General features: G+C 39.4%; 1 protein-coding gene across 1 annotated transcript in view; it reads right to left on the bottom strand.

Annotated features, from left to right (window-relative positions):
* The window catches only part of NPAS3 (neuronal PAS domain protein 3), an 840,712-nt gene that overhangs the window by 706,158 nt on the left and 112,594 nt on the right, over positions 1-21,960 (bottom strand). The window contains 1 exon segment of the mRNA XM_032344010.1: positions 21,555-21,644. Coding sequence (XP_032199901.1) covers positions 21,555-21,644 — 90 coding nt within the window.

Genomic DNA, 21,960 nt, shown 5'->3' with positions numbered 1-21,960 from the left:
ACAAGAAACTCTTTCTCCCTGTTTCTGTGCGACTTGTACCAAGAAGGAACCGATGCTTGAGGAAAAAGAGTTCATTCTATAAGAATTCCTTCTACCCCACCTTAAATATAGACTTAATATTATTACATCCATTGTGTTACTGTAAGGTTGATTCATTCAAAGAGAAAACTTCTGATAAGAACCTAACTGTTCTGCTCTTTATCTGATTTTCTCTTATGTTTGGAAATCATTCACATGGTTTTATTTTTTTGGTAGGACACTAGTGTGCACTTTACCAAATGACTCTAAATTGATTAACAATTACCGTAGATGGCAAGGCAGGCACTTCTCCAGAGGAGAAATCATCTCAATATTTTGGGAACCAACTCAAATGCAGTCTCCAAAATCAGAATAAACAAAATTGGTGCCTCTTTCATTTTATCTGTAAGCCCAGAGCCAAAACAGAACTATGTGCACATTATTACTAAGGAAAAAGTGCTCAATTAGCCCTATCCTTGGGATGGGGAAACAAACGTACATCTAATATTTCCCCAATTAGTGATAGTTCCATCACTGAAGTAACAGACCTACATACATTTTCAATGAGGATTCTGGCACTGAAAATAATGGATATATTTCATATAAACAGAAGCCAAAAGGGGCAAAAAAAAAAATGCATTATACTGTTTTTGAGCAAACCAACACTGGCTTACTTTAGAACACTATTTGAGTACTAGAAACTGTAATTAAATCAGGTCTTGAAAGTGCTAAGCAGAAGAAAGTGTTAATTAGTAAATTAGTAAAAATACCATTTTTAGACTGGAAAAGCTTTCTCTTACACTTTTAAACATTTACGAAAAACAATTTGATAAGGTGCAATTTGGGATATTTATGGAAGCCTGGTTTGTGCTTTCTTTAAAAAAAAAAAATCACAGCACCTTTTATCCAATGAGATCAATGCTTTACAAAATACATTTTTTTCTCTTAAGAAGTAGAACAAAATAGACTAAAAGGCATCAGAGAGAACACTTAAATAGAGGCAATAGGAGCGTCCCTAGAGAAAGATAGCATCGGCAATAGTCCGTTGACCAGGACTAGAACATTCCCGAATGGTGACTCGACAGTATACACACAGCTTGCAGCAGCATCTCCTTCTAAGTTTTCCTCACTTGTCACCTTCACAGTAAGGTCTTTTTCTGGCCACCCCATTTAAAATCGCAAACCCTACCCCTATCTCTGGGACTCCTGAACCCATGTTCCATTTATTGGGATCTCTGCAGCATGTATCACCTTATATATTCTGCAATCGGCCCATTTGCTTAAGGTCTGCATGTATTTAACTACTGCAAGAGCTCACATCCTTTCCGGCTTCATCCACTGCTGTATCTCTAGTGCTGGACACCCAGTAGGTTATGTCATGAATGAACAGCATCAAGCCTCTTTATACCAAATATCCAAAGTCTTGGATATATTCCGTCGTACTTTGCAATGAATGTAGAAAAAACTTTTCTAAGGGGAAACGTGCGCGTGCGCTAGACATTTAAAAAATAAATATCTGTCCTATATATTCAGCTGAAAATATTTTGTAAGTAACATTGCTTTAGATTAATCAGATAAAGATGAAAGTCAAGAATTTTGCCAACAGTGTTTCTTACTAACATTACTCAGTTATGCCTTTCAGCTTACTATATTGTATAGGAAGGATATCTTGTTAAAACAACTGTTGAAGGCAAGTTGTGTCCTATCAGCCACACTCTGTACCCTATGGGAACTCAAATGTTCCAAAGTCTATGTTAATATAATCTTGCTGCTCTGTTGAGCTAAGGCAAAAATCAGTTTTTCAGTGCCATGTAAGGCTTTATGAAAACATCTCATTATCTATATGTCTTCCAGAAATGAAGGAAAGCTGAAGTAAGGATTATGCTGAATCAATTTAGGAAGGTAAATATTGTTAACAAATACCATAAAATAACCTCGTAAATGATTCCAATCTCCATTTATCAACTCACACGAAGTCTGTACTCTTCTCTGTGTAATTGTTAACACAGCTCCTATGGGAAAACCAAAGTCCCCAGCTCAAGGGTTCCAAGTAGATTTTCAGCACAGAGGTTCTCTACTTTTTAATGCAGATTTCCTATACAATACTCCACAGGTCCCTACAAATCTGTACCTCTTCTCTTGGGATATGAGGCCTCATTTCTGCTTATCAGCTTCTCTATTCATTATAAATTATCTAATGATAAAAGACAAACACCCTTGTTTTTAGGTTTGCACAAAGGAATGAGGGAGAAGTAGTGAGAGACAAGGTCAGGGGCTTTTGTTTTCAATTAATGATATTTAAGCTTAGTGAGGAATTATTACAGAAAACATAAAAATGCTTACTACTTACCAACAAAGTGCTAGTTTTATTGCCTGAGGATTCCGAAGACCAGTTATTATTACAGAAACAAATAGACACAGAATTGTGGAAGACTGAAAAACTGAGTGTAACATAACTCAATCACTTCTACCAATTAAACCAAAAACCTAACCCTTAAAGGGTTAGAAGTTAAACAAAATACAGATTCTTATGGATTCTGCAAATATAGTTTATTAACTATAAATTATTAACATTCAATCATTGCCTCCCTAAACAAATATTTTAAAGAAGTTAAATTAACTTACAGTAGCTCCCCTTTCTGCCAGCTCAGTGGCCAATATTTAGCATTAGAGATGCAGTTCTGTTTCTGTTGAAAAAACAGAAGCTGGTATAAAACATGTCCTGGACCCCCACAAGGACAGGCAGGTGGACCAAGAGACTGTGGCCAGTTCACCCAGGAAAACGGAACACTTGTTGTACTGGGTGAGATCAGCTGCATGAACTAAGGTCTGGAGACAGAGAAGACAGCAAGTGCAAGACGAAGCTTAAAAAACGAAGGCCTTGAAAACCTTTAATGATATAATCATTTCTATGAAATTAAAAAGAAAACAGGATTTCCAAACAAAGGACTGAAAAGGCTTCAAAGTATCCGAGGAGTTAAGCTACTTAACATGTTGCTAATGATAGAGTCAGCCTCCCTTCCAGGATCCTCATGCTCCTTAAAGTCATCAGAATACACAGAAGGTCCTGGTAGTCCACATACTTCTAGGAATCAACCATCACCTACAGCAGCAAGTGCACAAAATCTTAAAACAGAGAAGTCAGAATTCCTACAACAACCTGTGCACGAGAACTACTGGCAGAGTTCCTATCCAAATGGAGTCAGCTCTGAAATTCTAACATTCAAATAATTAATGTACTCTTACGGTTTAAAAGGTGAAAACCCTTGTCTTGTACAATGGAACATCTCTCAACAGGGCCCTATCTATGGAGGCAAAAAATACGTTATAAATTCTAAGGAAATTATGATTAAATGGGAATTTTCCCTTTTTTCTTTTATTGTTTATCTAGATGGAGGTGAGAATCAATAAGACTGGGAATTCTGAAGTTCACACCAGATTAGAAAAATGCCTGGCAAACCTCCCCTCAAAATGGTGGGGGTCAAGAACATAAATACTAATCACAAAAGTCGGCTGTGCCATTAGCAAGCACACATATTCACAGTGGTTCTCAGGCAGTGACTGGGGTTTAAGAAACAACGTGTCATTCCTTCACCACCCCTGCAACATGCACTTGTGACATGTTTGATTGGCACCTTGACTCACCAGTAACATTTACCAACAGGGCTAAAGGTCATTTTTTGCTGATCCCTAGTTTATCTTACCCAGCCTTTGCTGTAATGTTATTATGTATTTGCTTCTTATACAGTAAGATACAAATTACCTGGAGGCCATTTCTTAAAATAATTAATCTGTCTATGGAACTATTTTTGGTTATCTATTCATGCCCCCAAAGGCTTGCTATCTCATGAGCTCTTCTTGGTACACTATCGAGACACATCAACACATCATTTTAAAAAAGTATTTTCTAACTGCATCCTGCTGAAGAATGTAGGTCATCGTGTAAACCACAGCCAGCATGCTGGACCTCCAACAGTGATTCTCACTCTCCGGTTCACAAAACACTTTTGATTCAGGACATCATATGATCCCTCCACCCAACCCTTTGTTCCCATAACAGCCCTTAAATAAACCTTGAAATACTCAAGCCTGTGCAAACAGAAAATTTATAGTCTTCTCATTTCTTATTATCCTAAAAGCCTGTCAGATGGCCTCTGTTTCTTATCTACTCCATGCAAACACAGAGGTAGAAACATCCCACATATTCCACTCTTCAATATACTGAAACCATATAAAATGTCAAATCCAAAATTCTCTCTTCAAGGTCTCATCCATCTTACCCCTTATTTCTAGTCAGCCCTTAATAGAAACTCTTATTTTATCCCGTGTCTTATACAAACACGGGTTGGCCAGCTTAAGTTCCCCTCCATCAAAGGCCAGCTTAAGATCCCTCTTCCCCAACAAGAGTTCCCCACTTCTCTACAGCCATAAATGGACTTGCTTGTCTGTACTTGCCGAGAAAAGAGACATTTACGTCATTCTGAAGGTACTTAACATGCCCTCATTGCTAACAAAAGCACTTAATCATACCCCGTCTCCTTGCCCTGATTTAAGTTCGTTCATACTACAGAGAACTACCTTTTAATTTTGCATATGCATCTTCATATTGTCTGTCCTCTACCAAGGAGAGAGAATAAACTCCATGGCATAGCAACTTCTGATGTCCTATTTACCACGGGCATCTCCAGGATCTAGAGCAATGCCTGTCACTTAGTAGGTATTCAGTAATTATTTATCAGATCAGTAAATTGTTACCTGAGTTTCCCTGCTGGCCTGAAACTTCCTTGAGATTAAGAAACATCTATAGTTTCTCACATAAAGAGAGTATTTGTTCTTGGATGGAACCAAGTAACTTTCAAAACCACCACATCCTAGCCCAATAGATTCCATTTTCCCCAAACATTACCAAGTTGTCTAATAACTAAAACGGATTCTTAAAAGCCAGTAAAGAGGTCACCATCATTTAGGTAATCCTCATCTAATTCATTCTATCTCCTACTGGAGTATAAACGTTGAACTCTTTTTAAGTTGCAGAAATTAGGAAATTTTTCATATTAAAAGACATGTATATATGTTTTTCTTGTTATGTATTTTCTTAGAACCAAAATACCAATCATAGTATGGGTCACTAGTCTACACAATAGAATTCTGTGCGCCAAATTTCCTGTCCCATATGGAGAAAGACTAAATGTCGAATTCACTGCCTAGAATTTCAAGCCACCAAAGGCCTAAAAGTACCGGCTCTGCTGGAGAACCATGCCATGCACACACATTTCCACATGGCCCTGCCAATTTTACCTTGACCCACAGCATCCCCTGCTATTTCAGTTCTAAACAAAGATTTCTATCAAATAATTTTCTAGTTTTGTGGTGAGGGTTAGGATGGGACCACCTAACACATGTTCACTTAGAACCCAAACCAAATTAGATCCTGGCTCCCTTGGAGGAAGAGACCAATACAGTGGCCTGTTACTGCCCTTGAAACAACACAAGCATTCAGTGTATTTCTAGTGCAAAGAAATGTCATATTTGTTAAGTTGGATTTTTAACTTATTCTACATGTACATGATAGGTTTATTTAGATTTCAAAATACGATACAAGATTTCTGACACATTATTTTCAAATACTACTTGCCTAGTTGAGGTTATTTTCTCCATGAAATTTTAAGTTCTTTCCCTTTCTGGGCCACAGGTTGGGAGGTGGGAGGGCAGGGGTTCCCATCACCCAGTCTGGAACATTACAGAGGGCAGGGGTTCCCATCACCTAGTCTGGAACATTACAGTTAAAGCAAAAATATATTAATATTTTCCAGGATTTAAAACCAGAATTGAAGCACACTTTTTAAAAGTAATGCCAACGTAGAATCCCTTCCTCAGAAAGGGGACAGAATCCTGCAGTTTTCAGTTCTAGTTAGCATTCCTACTGTATACGGTACTCCTTATCCAAGTGACTTTCAGAATAAGATTTTCTTTTAGTTTATGGAGGTTTTGTGACTTTTTTGGTTCATACATGTTCAATAGCAAGTAACAGTGGCATTAATCCACTTAAGGAAGCAAATTTAAAATGCTGCATTATACATTTAAAATGTCATAAAATGCCTACCTTTTTACTATTGCTCTAATATCAGGGTAAAAAGGAGATAGGTTTGCATTGCTGCAGTTGGTGATCTTAATTATCTTAATTATTGCACTTACTTTCTTGAATATTTCCATAGCTGGACATAATTAAAAGACTCAACAGAAAGATTTACTAGAAAATGGTAACCTTATGAAAGTATTTTCAAATGGCCTGTTTGACCACCCTGGTGACAGGTGAAGGAATTCACTGTAGTCTGTCTGTATCTTTTAATGACCATGTTGGTGTTGACCTAGAAGTGCTTGGGACCAGGTGTCTTATCTAGGTCTTTTGACCGAGTGCCATGAATATTCTTGGATAAGAGCTCAAGAGTACTAGTCATTATAATGGCATTATTTGAAGTTCTGAAAAACCATTAACATACCATGAGGATCAACAGTGGATCAGAGTCTCTTAACCAAAAACTGACCCTAGAACCACCTTCTGAGTATGTGTGTAATGGGAACAGTTTTGCCCATAAGATGGTATAAACGGAACTTCAAGAAGTAGATCAATGCTGAAATTACTTCTTTTTAGCACAAACCAGTACGATAAAAAATTCACTGTCAGTCTGCCTTAACTGTCTAGGTTCCCTATTAGATAATTTCTGGATCTGTATAAAAGATTTTAAAAATTCAAGTTAAGTTCAAAAAATTATCAATATGCTTTAACATATTCAGGCCCACAGAGCATAAAACCCTCTTGACCATTCTTTGTGCTTTATCATCCTAAATAGTCTGCATTCCTGTTGTGCCAAATCATCGCCATTTAGCTTACTGGGTGGTTGCAACCAGCCCAGCACTGCACGAATGCAGGACTAGGGACAGGACCAAGAACGCAGCCTCAGCTTTCCAACCAACAGCCTGATGCTCTGGCCCCCATGCCACGCGCTATGACCGTGAGTGATGGAGCTGTTCAGACTGCAAGCTACTTTCAAATAATGATCCACAAAGTTAATCAAAAGGGCTTCCCTGTTCAATATTTACCTGTTACTCATTGACAGCCACTGTCTACATTACCATCTAGAATGTATAGAATGGGATCAGCAATACGGAGCTCAAACAGAACCCGAGGGCCTCGCTGAAGTACCAGGCACAACAGAAAGCAGCATTAAGCTGCTCTTCAAACCACCTCTGACACTAAAGATATCCATGGCGCCCATAGCAGCAACACACTGCTGCTTCCCGGATTGGGAGGCCCAATTAGTTGCTGATAATAAGAGGGATGAAAGTAAGACCATGACATAAGAAATGAAAAAATAAATAAGAAGAAAAGGAAAGAAAGGAAAGGAAAAAAAAAAAAAAAAGGGAGATATTAGGTATCAAAATATAAACATGGAGGGAAAAATAGTAATTTCCTGTATTGGGGCAAAAAAATAATATTCCCTTCTTGATGTGATCTCCTTGCTTTTATGTACTAGGAAAGGCATATCTATCCTGAAAATTATTTTTCTCATTTTAATACACATTCAACATTTTAAGCTACAAAATAATAAGAAAACATTGATCTTTTTATGTTAGGTATTTAAATACTGTTTGCCAGCCTGTCAATCAAATGTACCCAGAGGGGATGCTGACCAGCCTCCTTGTCCACCTCTAAAGAGAGGCAGGTATCAGACTGATCATAATGCAATTCTGTTATTTTTAACCATCAGCTAGAAAGCAGGACTTACTATGAGGCCTTATTATTCGCATTTATTATCCTTGCAACTTGGCAGGTTTTGAACACGGGAGTTTAAGGAAGGAAAGTCACTCCAAATGTTAATCCTCTTTTAACTCCTTTTCCTCAACACTTATTTAGGAATGATGAACACTATCTGAACACTTAGTATGTGTCAGGCATTGTTGTAAGTACCTTACACTGTGTTCGTTCATTTACTCTCATAGTAAACCCTAGAAGAGAGATTATCAATTCACAGATCACAAAAACAGAGAACAGAGAACCTACATAACTTGTTCAAGATCACCCAGCAAATAAATGACTTAAGTAGGGTTTGAATTCCTCAGTGTCCATTGAAGCCTGTGTTCCTGTCCACTGCACTGAAGATGGCCAAACAAGATAAGATGAACACTGGCCTTTAATAAGTACCTTAGAAAGGTCTGTGGATTGATCAATGAATCAGTATCCTAAAGGAACTTGCAATCTTATTAAGATATCCATCCACAGTCATGTAATCTTTTATCCTTTCACTTATAAGCTCATGACCTGCCTCTTCTTTCAATTTAAGAATTCCTAAGAGCGGGCGCCTGGGTGGCTCAGTGGGTTAAGCCGCTGCCTTCGGCTCAGGTCATGATCTCAGGGTCCTGGGATCGAGGCCCGCATCTGGCTCTCTGCTCAGCAGGGAGCCTGCTTCCCCCTCTCTCTCTCTGCCTGCCTCTCCATCTACTTGTGATTTCTCTCTGTCAAATAAATAAATAAAATCTTTTAAAAAAAAAAAAAAAAAAGAATTCCTAAGAGGTATTTATTTGCATATATACAATTGAATGTCACCAAATGTGTGATCCAGAGTAAATGATGCATTGGAACTGAATCTTGGATTCAATATTGACTTTCTTCTCTCTGTATATCCCCCTCTCAATCCACTCCATCAAGAAATCCTGCCAGCTCTTCTTTCAGAATAGGTCAGATTCCAAATTCTTCTCACCATCTCTACTTCCATACCTTCTACATCAACCCCTTTGATGAAAATAACAGTCTCTGAACTAGACTCCCTGTTTCCACCATAGCCGCCTGAAGCATGGACTCAGCTAGCAGCCAGATCTCATTACTCTTCAAGACAAAAATCCTCCCAAGAAGCCATTTCAGGTGGAGTAAAGGCCAAAAACCTTACTCTGTCTGCCAGATTCCTGTGTGCTGGCCCCCTATTCCCTCTCTCACTTGCCTCCGGCTGTAGTCCTTGCTGTTCCAGATCCACTGCACCAGTCTCCCCACATTATTCCAAAGTGATGAAACCTCCTCAGCTTCGGGGCCTTTATGGTGAGGGCTCAGTCCACCTGGAGTATTTTTTCCCCAGAGCTTTCTGGAGACCTAACTCCCTCAATTCCTAGGAGTCTCAAATATCAGCTTTTCAAATGGGGCTGCACCTCCTTGAAACCATAACTGAACCATCTTCACCCAGTACTCCTAATTCCTTCTTAACCTTCTCAATGTTTGTTCTACAGCACTGACTACCACTGAATAGATCAGATCACGTGCTCGCTTTGTAACTTTTGCTATTTACTATCAGTCTCCAATGCCCTCTGACGCAGGACAGAGACCCTAGTCTTAGTTCACTCTATATCTCCCACATTAGTTCCTGATTATAGAAGGTACCCCATAAATATGTTGAATTAAGAGAAGAAAGAAACCACTGGGATAAAGCTAAAACACAGTGTGAGTGTGTGTGAGTGTGTGTGTGTGTGTGTGTGTGTTGTACCTAGTAAGACTCCATGGATACAGTTCATAGATAAGAGCAGAGAGAGTTTCTGTTGAGAGGTATTTTTGTTGGGGAGGTGGAGGCCAAACTAGATCAAGACCAGTGGATCTTAAATACTAAGCTAAGGCTATAGACCCCATATGGTAAGACTGAACCATTGAGGACTTTGAGCAGGGAACTATGTTAGAAACAGGACTTTAATCTGTTTTAACTATAGGGGATCCCAGAAAAGGTATTTTTGCTTTCCCTTGCATGGTATTTTGTCTACAGTAGACTCTAGCATTTAACTTCAATTGAAGGAGATAGGAGATAAGACTTAACAGGAGACTGCAACAAACTAGGGATGAAATAATAATTTACATCAAGGGGATGGGAACAAGAGACAAGTTTCTTTCCACAAGAAATCATACGACTAACAGGCTACTGGATACAGGAGAGGAAGAATGGAAGAACAGTCCAAGAGCAAGCCTGAATGACTACCAAAATGAAGATAAAGCAAAACAATTACAGGGAGGAGAAGCCCATTCTAAGGAAGATACAGAGCTCTGTTGGGGGGCACAGCTGCATGGTCCTGGAGGGACCATGGAGGGACCATGCAGCTGGTCTCCCCAAATGGGGAGAGGAGGAAGGTCGCTCTCTGCAAGCCAGCCATGCCATGTGGTAGCTGTGTGAGAGTGTTCACATTTCTTAACCTCTCGGATTCAAAAGAATTTTTTTTTTTTTTTTTTTGGCTTGGGGTTTGTTTTCTATGAAAAAAAAAAACAAACAAAAACAAACAAACAAACAAAAAAAAAACCTGAGATAAAACACAGTTCACTGGGTTGCTATAAGGATTCATTGGCAGTGTCTACAGAAGTGTTTGCAACTGTGCCGGTCATTACACATAGAAGTCCACGTCAAGCAAATCACAGGCAGAAACCTTCTAAACCTAGTGTAGAAGTCTAAAACTCAAGTTGGCAAAGAGGTAGGACTGAAGATTAAAAACTGGAGATTCACTAACTGCAGAGTAAGAACAGATGAAATTTCTGAAGGGCAGACCTAGTTGCCCCCATACTGGAGGACACACAGCAGTGCATACAAAGGACATTCAACGACTAGTATTCAAATACAACAAACATACCCTCTTCTATAGCTAAGGCTTTAAGTTCCTTAGGGTCTTATTCTTTTACAGAACTAGATTTCAAGAGACTACCCTTGAACAGAAGGTGAGTGTTTCCTATGTCAAGTATCCTGCTCCAACCAGGCCACGTCATCCAACTGAAAGTGAATGAACTGCTGGGCCACACGGACATGAATGGATTTGCCATAAAGAGTCAGATTAAACATTCGCTGCGTAAGCTGAACAACCCGCCTAACCTCCAAGCCTTCATTTTCTTGAGTACCAAGTAAGTATATGACCTATTTATTTCAAACATCGATGTGGGAATCAATTACAATGATGTCTAGAGATCACAGAACACCATAGTTGGAATAGGTTACTTCTCTGATGATTTCAGCCTCCTCTCGCTGCATATGGGAAAACCAGACAAGAGAGAAGCAGGAATGGTGAAACTCAACCACAACTTCACTGTCAACTTCTGCTGCCCCCTGAAGGATGAATTTTGCCTCACAATGGAAGACCCTGGCATCCGTGAGTATTTCCTGTGAATGAAAGAATACATGCAGCTGCATTTATTTTCTCTTCTCCCCACAGCCCAGAGCCTCAAGTTGAGGACATTCTATATCACAGCTGTCATTTGTGTCTGGCAAACTTCCCCTAAAGAGAGCCAATAAAGGTGTATGTGGTACAAGTAAACCAAACTTGCCATGAGATTCTTGTAAAAATGTATTCTACTTAAAATCCATTGGTCCAGGGGCGCCTGGGTGGCTCAGTGGGTTAAAGCCTCTGCCTTCGGCTCAGGTCATGATCCCAGGGTCCTGGGATCGAGCCCCGCATCGGGCTCTCTGCTCAGCGGGGAGCCTGCTTCCCTTCTTCTCTCTCTGCTTGCCTCTCTGCCTGCTTGTGATCTCTGTCAAATGGATAAATAAAATCTTTTAAAAAAAAAAATCCATTGGTCCAGAATTTTAGTTTTCTAGTCTTCCCTTCCCCAAGACATTTCACAATTACACTAAATTTAAAAAAAAAGATCACCTTTTTTTATTCATAGCAGTCTCATAAATTTGTTACTAGCGTTTAAAGGCAGAATTCAGAAAAGAGGGTCAACGATCTTTCCATCCAATGAATCTGTTTATCATCAATTTTATAAGAGCTCAAAAAATCCCCCTACCCTCTACCATCCTCCCCACTGGATAGGTCTCCAAACCTCTCCTTATAAAAACACGGTGACATGAATATCACTACTTTTTTTGTTATTAAGTCGAGACTTCGGAGATCTGATGGATTTCTCCAGGGGGAGGAGAATCAGAGCCGTTGCTTATATTGTTCCTTCAAGCCATCAAGAAGTTAGGCAGTCCCTAGAAAGCATGCTCCTTTCCTGGAACTGAGCAAAGACCTCCCCATAATTACTGCAAATGTCTTCTTCATCAGGAAATCCAGCTGGTGGTGTCTAAAGCCTACAAGACAGGAGGCTCCATGTCTGACTGTGCCATAGAGATTCAATTTCACTCCAAGAACAGTTTTGTTAGTGGAGTTGAGTGGAAGAGGAGAATCATCAAGACCACCATGTAGCCCCTGGTTTCAAGGTCAAGGCATGCAATTGGCTCATATTCTCTTAGAGCACCCCTGACGTGCAACAGTCAAGAAAATGACACAGTTATAAAATCTTGTGTTGGTTGAACTGAACTGCAAGTGAGGGCAGCTGCTATGCAAGAAACCAGGCTCTCCTCATTGGTACCTAGTAAGAAAAGCCAAAGAGTGAGGCTTGCTACATAATCTGATATATAAATACTACTGCATTTAGTCTTCATTGTAGAGATCCTTCAGAACTGGGCTGAGAGGAAGGGCAATTAGGTTTTAAATAAGATGCAGGGATCATCTATTTAATCACATAAATCTTGAGTAGTCAATTCCAAAGAGCCCTCACACTGCTCAGTGAATCACAAAGGTCTCAAGTTTGACATGGGAAAAATCACCCAAGAATGCTTTCCTTACATGCTGGCCATTGAACCAAAATCCTCCCAGGACCCAGACTTCAGTCTGCTTTATAAACTAGATCAAAATAGCTCAGTACTGAATGCAGTAAGTAGAATTCGCTTTATAAGCAACCTCAAGAATGATGTAGCAGTCCCCTCTCAGGTCCGCTGTCAGCCTGTCTCCCTTTCCCACTTCCCCTTTCTCCTTCCTTTCACTTCCTCTCTCGCACCTGAGCACATGCACCTGCCCAGGCCTGGCTCTGCTCCCTCCTTCCTCCTCCCTGTAAGAGAGGAAAAAAAAAAAAAAAATTTTTTTTTTTCTTTTAAAAACATGATGCAGCAAACATGTCATCTGAGAGTCTGGAAAGTGACCAGAAAACTCCATGGAATCATCCAGCAGTTACTTATCTTCTTATAGATATACATGTTCTGATCCTAAAAAGCTCTGCTACTAGCACCCACCACACCCTTCGCACCCTTAGCTTTATCTTCTTTCAGAACTCTTTCTAAAGAATGAAGTACTAGATTAAAAAAAATTGAGGGTAGGGAAGATTTTTCTGCTGAAAATCGCTATCAGTAATGCTGCTAATATCACTGGTTCTTGCTGGAGTTCTCATATTTTGTTGTTTTATTTGTTTTGCTTTTTCAAAGCACAAGAATTTAAATTCCTTCAAAAAGAAAGTGACAAAAAGTTGAGAAAGGAGATACAAACAGGGGGAAAAAAAAAAAAAGGTCATGAAAGGAAATCTCTGTGAAACATAGTTTCCAGATAGAAGAGGACCATACAGCTTCCAACTTCCCTTAAATAAGCTGCTTGTATACAAGTTAGAACACTTGGCCCCAGAGGTTTCCCAGCTGAGACAACTTCAGGATGTATCCACAAGAACATGCCTATACATGTAGATACCTTTCTGTCAAAGTCGACATGCCTATCAACACAGTTTTATACAATGATAAACACCAAGCTGTGATTCGTGGCCAACTATGGGTGGTACCATTAGGAAAGACATTCATATTTTCTTCTATGCTTCTCTGCATTTTCCAAATGCTCCAGAATGAAAGTGTCCTACAGCTTAAGCAAAAAGAGAATATACAGCTATTCCAAGAAAAAAATAGAACAGATGTAAGAACCCACCCTTCACCAGCCGAGCCATGGCACTGGGCTTAGTCAAAGGAAATTCCCAGATCATTCCCCTCAATACAAGTCGATGAGACACACAATGTGCTCCTTAACTCCAAAGTAACAAAAGCCAAACCTGAGGCCATTTACTGAGCAGAGGACAGGGAGTTCCCAAAGATCAGTAACAGACCTTTGCATGGAAATACAAGTTCTCTGCAGGGTCAAATTGAAACCATAATCTCATCCCTTCCTTGTTGGGAAGACTACTGGGAAAAGTATTATAAATCTCTAAAATCTTTTAAAAGTCTATAAAATCTGTAAGCTATCAATCTTTCAGTTAAAAGAGAAATCCTATTGCATTTTTTTCCTATTGTAAGCATACTGCTTATATATTATCATCTATTGCTCAAAACATAAGTGGCAATTCCACACTATTTTTATTTTTCACAAGGAAGATTTTATTTTCTTTAATTTCCAAAGAATATGAAGTTTTTGTTGGAGGAGTTTAATTTACCAGATTCTGAATATTCACTGAATATTCACAATTATTCCCTGTAATGATGTACTGTACTTTGATCACTAGGAAGATGGAAAAATTTTCTCACATTTGTATCATATGAAGCCTAGTAATAAACGACAGATAGAAGACAGAATTCAGGATGGTTCCTTTAGGAATTCAGGATTTCCATAGCCATAATGGCTTATCCTACTGGAAGCTCAATGTTTATTATTTCCATTTTGCAGACACGAGTTCTTGGATGTGAGCAGTTGTACCTTAAGTTAGAGAAGGAACAAAGCGGTACTCATTCAGTGGGTGCTTATTATATGCCAAGCATCACAATGAGTATTTGTGGTGGGGGCCTCAGGCTCTAACTCAAACAGACTGAGGTTTAATGCAGGGGTCAAACTTTCTGTAAAGGGCCACACAGTAAACATTTGAGACTTGGGGGACCATATGGTCTCTGTCAGCACTACTCAGCTCTGCCACCGTAACACAAACGCAGTCACAGACAGTGTGTAAGTGGACAGGTATGGTTGTGTTCCCTTAAAACTTAATTTACGAGAACAGGTAAGGGGATGGGAAAGCAGCTGTCGGCCAGTGAGCAACAGTTTGGTGACACTGACCCTAACTTCTTACCTCGAGTGAGTTGTTCTAGCTCTCTAAAACCCTGTTATTTGTAAAATGGTGATAATAATCATACCTAGAACCTAAGCTTCTTGTCAAGATTTTTTTAAAAATGTCAAGTCATTAGCCCACTGGTTCTCCAAACAGCTATGATATCATTTTCATTTTTACCCTCATATCAGAAGTGAGAAAACAGAAGCAATCGTTAGTTAAGTAACTTAGCCACCATCCTAGATCTAATCATTATGGGGCAAGTATCAAACTCAGATCCATTTCCAGGAGGTTCAGCTACCTCTAGCAGTGATGAAATGCTATTGGGTGGATTTGTGGGTCTCTTAAAATACGTTGTTCACAAAGATTAAAAGCGTAATTCTTTTATTCTAATGCATAAATGAAATCCAAAAATTCAGTCAAGACACACCTACATGGGACACCCATCAACGCACAGAACAAGCGGTTCTTAAGGTGAGAACTTACTAAAATTATAGTTTAAGCGTGCTGTATTATTTTTAAGATCTGGGCACACGCACATTAGTCTCCCTGTCTGAAACCACCATTAATGATCTTGAACACTGTAGTTCCACAACATGCCTACAAAAGGTTCATTGTCGCTCTATTCCTCTCACTTTGACCTTTGCCTTTTCTTCTCAAGTTTCTAGAGAGTTCTTGAGAACTACATACTGCAGGTGTGTCCGTAGCCAATTAGTTTTAAAAATCGAGGCAGATACTTCTCTCATCATGAAAATACACACTCGGGTAAAGCCAATTAATATTCTTTCATTTTAAATCATGCCCCTGTGCCTGCCCATTTTTGTTCTCCGCCATTAGTTTCTCTTGAGTTCCAAGTAGTCTGGGAGGAGGAAAGGCAAATATGGAGCACCTCAAGATGGGAAGAGCAGTGAACTTACAGACAGGTCCCAAACTGGATTTCCTACTGTTGGAGTCCTGCAAGAGGTTTCTAAGTCAAAAATCACTTCAAATTCAGAACACTGCATGACTGAACCGCCTCCAAGACAAGCTAAAGAAAGGAGTTTCCTAACAAACAGGAGAGCCTGAGTGAACTTGCAGACTCATTCTTCCTTTCCTAAAAGCTCCTCCAGGGCTCTCTCCCAGGATGGTGGTCCTCCAATTTCCCCTTCTCCTCCAACCTAAAGTCCTATCACCCTTATCCTGCTGTCCACTCCTGACCTATACCATATGCAATTCGCTATGCCAGAAATACTGGTCTTTTGGCTCTCATCACTTCCTCAAGCACCTCTTCCCCCAAATCAAAATCTCTCCCGCCATGAAGATCGCAGGGCTCAGTTCGACTGTTCAAAAATAACCCTTTCATAGGACCACATCTATTGTTTGCTCTGCTCACTGGAGCTACCTCTTACACAGAATCCCAATTATCCATTCCCATCAGTGTTTGAGGCTTCTGCAGGCCAGAGGCTTTCTTAGTCACCTCTAAGTCACTTCATGCACAGCACCTGACCCGTGGGTGAAGATCAAAATACGGCTGTTAAATGAATGAATAAATTAGCTCCTTTTTAAGCTGGCCTGGCATTAGCCCTAAATAATATACCATCCACATTACCAAGATCTACCACTGCAAGTCATTTACAGGCAAAAATCATTGGTGTGATGCTAAAATTAACTGGGAGAAGCCACCAGAAACCATGCTGAGGTCTGAAAGGCATGATGTGGAAATTAGAATTCATTTGGATGTTGAAAGGCTTGAAGCAGTTCTTGCTACAGAGTTCAATGTCTGTTTAACATGCAGATTCTATTAGAGCTCTTTATGAAGTTCATTGTATATTTCTCTTTTCTCACTTCTTTGTTATTTACTGATCCAAACAGTACTGGCATAAATTACTCCAATGGTGGGGTAGGGGTGGGGGAGGGGGCTGCATAATTGCAATCAATCAATCAGGTTAAACAGCCAGAAGAATTCACTGCTCTGCTGCTGGAGCCTCCTTGACCTTTCCCTCCCCGTCAGCACAGGTGACCATCTATCCCCCCAGCAGCCTGCCTGACAAGAAACCTGTCTTGTTCTCCTTAATTGGAAGAACACGTGCGAGTGGTTAGCACTCTGTCTGGCACAACACAGCTGATCAAGACTGGTGAGTTTCTTCTTCACTCATTCTCCACTTCTTGCCCCCCCACCCCTCCACCACGACCACCACCCGCCCCCCCTACCCCCGCTGCCACCCTCCTTAATGCCTTCTTGCTTCAGAGTCTGAATCTGCCCATTTCCAAACCCATGCTTCTTGACCAAAGCCAGCCTTAACTGTGCTGAGCAGACACCCGCATTCTGGGTGGCTCCCATTCAGGCAAAGAAGAAAGCATCACCTCTCCCTTTCCAGCCTGAAATTCTTCTCTCCTCTCCCTGTCTTGGTGCCTGAAGTTATTCCACTGGAGAGTAACTCCACTTCTGCTCAAATTCTTTCTCTGGGAGTTGCTTATTGAAAGGCAAATGGCCCTCAAGAGCACCAATATCAGTTAGCAATACCTGATCTGCAAGAAGGGGTATGGACAAAAATCCTCTTGGGTAAAGGCCTGGGCATGAAATGCTAACCAGGTATCCATTTCACGGAGGTAAAGGGGCTTGGACAGAGACCCAGGAAACACACAATGCTCACAATTTTGCCAATGGCCCCTCCTTTTTAGAAGACAGCTGACTAGTCCATGACAAGCATCTTCTCAATCTTGGTTACACTTGGAGACGACAAACTCTGGGTGAAAGCTCTTTTTTTCAAATGGGTCCTACAGGAACTATTCCAGCAGCACAGCATGTGCTCACTAAGCAGGAGTTACTGAAGCTCTGGTCTCCCCGTCCATCTTTAAGTATTTGTGAGGTCATTGTTCTTGAATACAACCACAGTAGTGTCAAGCCACATGCTCAAACTGTGACAAACTTGGAGGCTACAAAGGCCTTGCTCGGTTTACTCCTTCCCAGTTACCTTTCCTCATGATCACATATTCACACAGGTGATTGCCACCATATTTTATGGTAAAATCCCATCAAGGTCCATGGAGATTTCCTTTCGTCCTACTCAAATATTTTCTGGCCTTTTTTAGAAGTTTAAAGTTAATCCAAATTATTGTGGAGGGGCATCCCCTTTTTTAAGACTTTCCACACTGCTTTTACTTTTAGGTTTGAAAGTCGAAAACAAAAAAAGACAATTGTCTTACAATTGTTTTAAATGGAAAGAACTGTGCCATCTCCCAATCAAAATCAATGATTTTACAGAGGTACTTATTAAAACCCAGAGATATTATTGCAAACCTAAAGACAGCTTAAAATGGAGAAAGAGACCTGGATTCTCTAAGTATCAGTACTTACCAAAACGATGGCTTAATAAAAAAAGTTGTCAAATATTTATAATATGGCTAGTGTTTTTGAAATCCCTGCCTTCCTACCCTCTGCTAAGAAAGTATCACCAATTACAATTTTAAGTTTCAAGTCGGCCATATCATAAGCAGTCAATGTAAAAAGTTGGAATAACTACCATTATTTTAAAATTCTATATATTTATATAGAATTTATATGTTATTTATATATTTATTTATATTTAAAATTCTAAATTGTAGATATTCTGAATTAACCAGTTTGTATTTTCCTGTGTTCTTTAGATTTTCAATATTACTAAAATTATTTAATAACTCCCAATAACATCTAAATCCCACATAACGTTTTCAAATGTAGGAAAATTTACAATTATAAAATCATAGAACTACAGTTGGGAGGATCAAAAACAGTGATGTGTTGGTAAATATTTAACAACTCACTGGGGACAGGAGGACACCTGATTTGCAGCATTTTCCAATTTCCATAGTGCAAATACTTTGCCCAATTTCCAGTTACTAACATGAGGTCAGGGATCACAGAATGGGAAAGATGAGCAAACAGTCGAGTCTCCTGGGCCCCTGCAAGTTGACACCAGCATGCTCTGATCGGAGAGACCAAATAGGGCAACCTTTTCATCCCTCGCCATTTCTTTCCTTATAACCCACGGTATCTTCACAATGACATAACACCCATACATTACTACATTTATAAACTTATATACCGACCCTACTGCAGAGGCTCTCAATCTTTTATGGGTGTAAAACGCAGCAAGAAACATTTTACTTCAGGACCTACCATGTGGACAGACACATTTTACATACACTTACGTGAACACATACAACAAAAACAGAAGCCTCTCAAGATAAAATTCACTCTCATTAAGTGCAAGGCACTAAAATTCTTGATTCTTTTCCATTTTTTTTTTAATTTGGAACTTGATCCACTAAGTTGGACTGCTATCCCACTTAGAATCAGGATATTCGTAGCTTAAAACTGAAAGCCAGACTGCCTTCCAGGAAAACCAGCCCTTCACCAGAAATTGACAGAGAATTGACCCCATCCTGGAAGAAAGTTTGGTCCTTCATCTACTGTAGCCCTATGACCAACCCTGCCCGTTTACCTAGAAAGACTAGGCAGATCTGAGCGATCATCATTTCCCTATTATCGATAACATTCACCCCTCAAGAGTGCTGGAAAAATACCCATCTTTTTCACAAGAACATTTTCAATCCCGTAGGAACGGGAGCTACATAAATACCGACTAGTATTCTATAAAAAATACATATTTCTATGTAACAAACGTTAACACCAGCTTTCTAATAGCCAGAAGCCAAAGACTAAGTTGAAGAAAGTACTCACTCAGGAAAATAAAATCCGAATCCGTGGACTTTTCTCTTCGGTGTGTTCATACACCACATGCTTTTTTATAGGTGCTATTAAATGTACACTATATTTTCAAGACAATCCAGATAAGCATCTTCACTAAAATACACAACACCATTAATCATCTCAGTGACAGTGCTCCAATTTAACATCTTGGGGATTTCCTCCCCTTCTTCATCATTTATTTGCCAATATTTCCTTGTTATGAATATCCCCCTAGTGACTTTCCCTGGCAGTCACAGCTGTGCTGCCTACTGTGTCTACCTTGACTACAAATAACACAAATCCTTAAAGGGGGAGAGAAAAAAAAAAAAAAAAAGCCAGCCCTTGAGATAATACCTGCAGTTTGAAAGATAGCCTTTCTATGGACAGATTTTCTGGTGACCTCATCTAGGCTCCTGGCTTTATACTGACAAGCCACCGCCCCAAAGCTGAAAGTAATTTCAAACACATGAAACTGGCTTATTTACAAATGAACAACAGTTGTCCATTGGTCTCCAATGACTTGAATGGTCAACAGTCAATGCCGCTTTCAGATGGTCCTTAAAGGAACCCCTTCCTATACAGCAAAAGGCTTCTTCCAAGTATCCATGAATCACAACAAAGCCACAGAATCCCTAGCAAGTTACAGAAACGTGACCACCAAGAACCACAATAAGGATGACTCACAGATAACGAGACCTTTTAAAAAATAATAAACAAGTAACAATGTTGCATTATAATTACATCAATTCTGCTGAAAAGCATAACACTATCAAGCAACAGAACAACATGAAATAAAGCCAGAGAAAAATCAGTAGCAAAGATACAGAGAAGAGTCCCAGCTCCATCTGGTATCCATTTTGTGTCCCTTCGAGAAAGCAGCCTTCACCGGCTCCAGAATTTGCTGATTGTAAAATGGAAACAAAAGGAAGAAAATGCTGTACAACCAATTGTTGGAGTAAATGAAAGTAGAACTCACCAGCTTGTATTCAGAAAGGATTTTTAAGGAAAAAGGTGTTTTTTCGATAATAGAACTCCACTACAAAAGAAGAGTTTGAAAACAAAAAACACACCAAAGTATATTTGCAAAGTCTATCTGGAGAGTCTCATGCCTTCAGTTGAACTATGTTTACCTCATTTTATAGTTTCTATAGAATAACTTATTTTAATCAAAGGTTACTGTTGCTTCAGTCAATATTCCGTAACTTTTCTGGGAAGCATAAACGTTATCCTTTTGGGGAGACTCCAATTTGGACGATTGTTCTAAAAAAACAAAAACTTCCTTCTTAGCAAAAGCAACCCAAGTCAAGCTCTGATACATTAAATGCCTTTCCTTCTCAGAGCAGGGGGTTTACTTCAGTGATAGTAACAACACCTCATTACCAACAGTGCAGATTCTGTTAAGTAATGGACAATGCAAAAGGCAGCAAAGGCAGAGGACTCAACTTCAATTTAACTGTCCTGTAAGGTACATAGTAATTAGCTGCAAAGCTCTGAAATCTTAGCTAGCATGTTAAGTCTGCTACATGACAGTATAATTTGACTTCTTAAAGGATTATGCAAATTACAACTCATCATTCCATTACAGGATTGAAAAAAAGTGACAGCTAATTTATACATAACACACCTTTCAAATCCCTAAGATGCGTAGCACCTGTGCAATGTATTTTGCCGAGATTTTCTTGCATATAAGTACTTGTTTATTGCAATATAAAGAAGCTTACCTAAGAGCTTTAATATAGTCATTTTTAAAAACTTTAAGACCACAATTTCAAAAGAATAAATTTTTTTTTTTGTTTGTTTGGATTGTGAAGGCAAATTTTGTTGGTTGTTTTGGTTTGGTTTGGTTTGGTTGGTTGGTTGATTGGTTTTTTCCCCCACTATATTAGAGAAATATAAGGTTTCAAGACAAGGATATTTTTGAATAGCTGGCAACCACAAGCACTGATGCACGAGCCAGAAGGAAGACTCACAAAGATTTCAACATACTTCTGGTAGGTAGATTCACAGTAGATTCCGTCATATCTGTAGATTTTCCTACATTCTGATTGGTTGGGCAGAGGATGCTGGGCAGTTAGTCTGTAGAAGCATCAAAAACAGATAGACATGACTAGAGGTTCTCTACAGTCAACGGGAATGCAGGATAACAAGTATGTTGAAATTTAATATATTTTGCTTTTTATGCTTTTGAGCTATATACATTGTTGCAATGTGTACATACATTTTAGAACATTAACTTCCACTTTTAGAAAGCTGCAGCAGAGAAAACTTATCATTTTGGCTCAGAACAACAACAAAAAAGTTATTTCAGAGTCATAAAAGTGGAAGACACAAAAGACATAAGGTCTAAAGCTTAACTCCCTCTACAATCCCCGTGATTATATTCTAAAGGAAA

This window comes from Mustela erminea, chromosome 5 (genome assembly GCF_009829155.1).
Source record: "Mustela erminea isolate mMusErm1 chromosome 5, mMusErm1.Pri, whole genome shotgun sequence".
NCBI lineage: Eukaryota > Metazoa > Chordata > Mammalia > Carnivora > Mustelidae > Mustela > Mustela erminea.
This window is presented reverse-complemented; position numbering and strand designations above follow the sequence as displayed.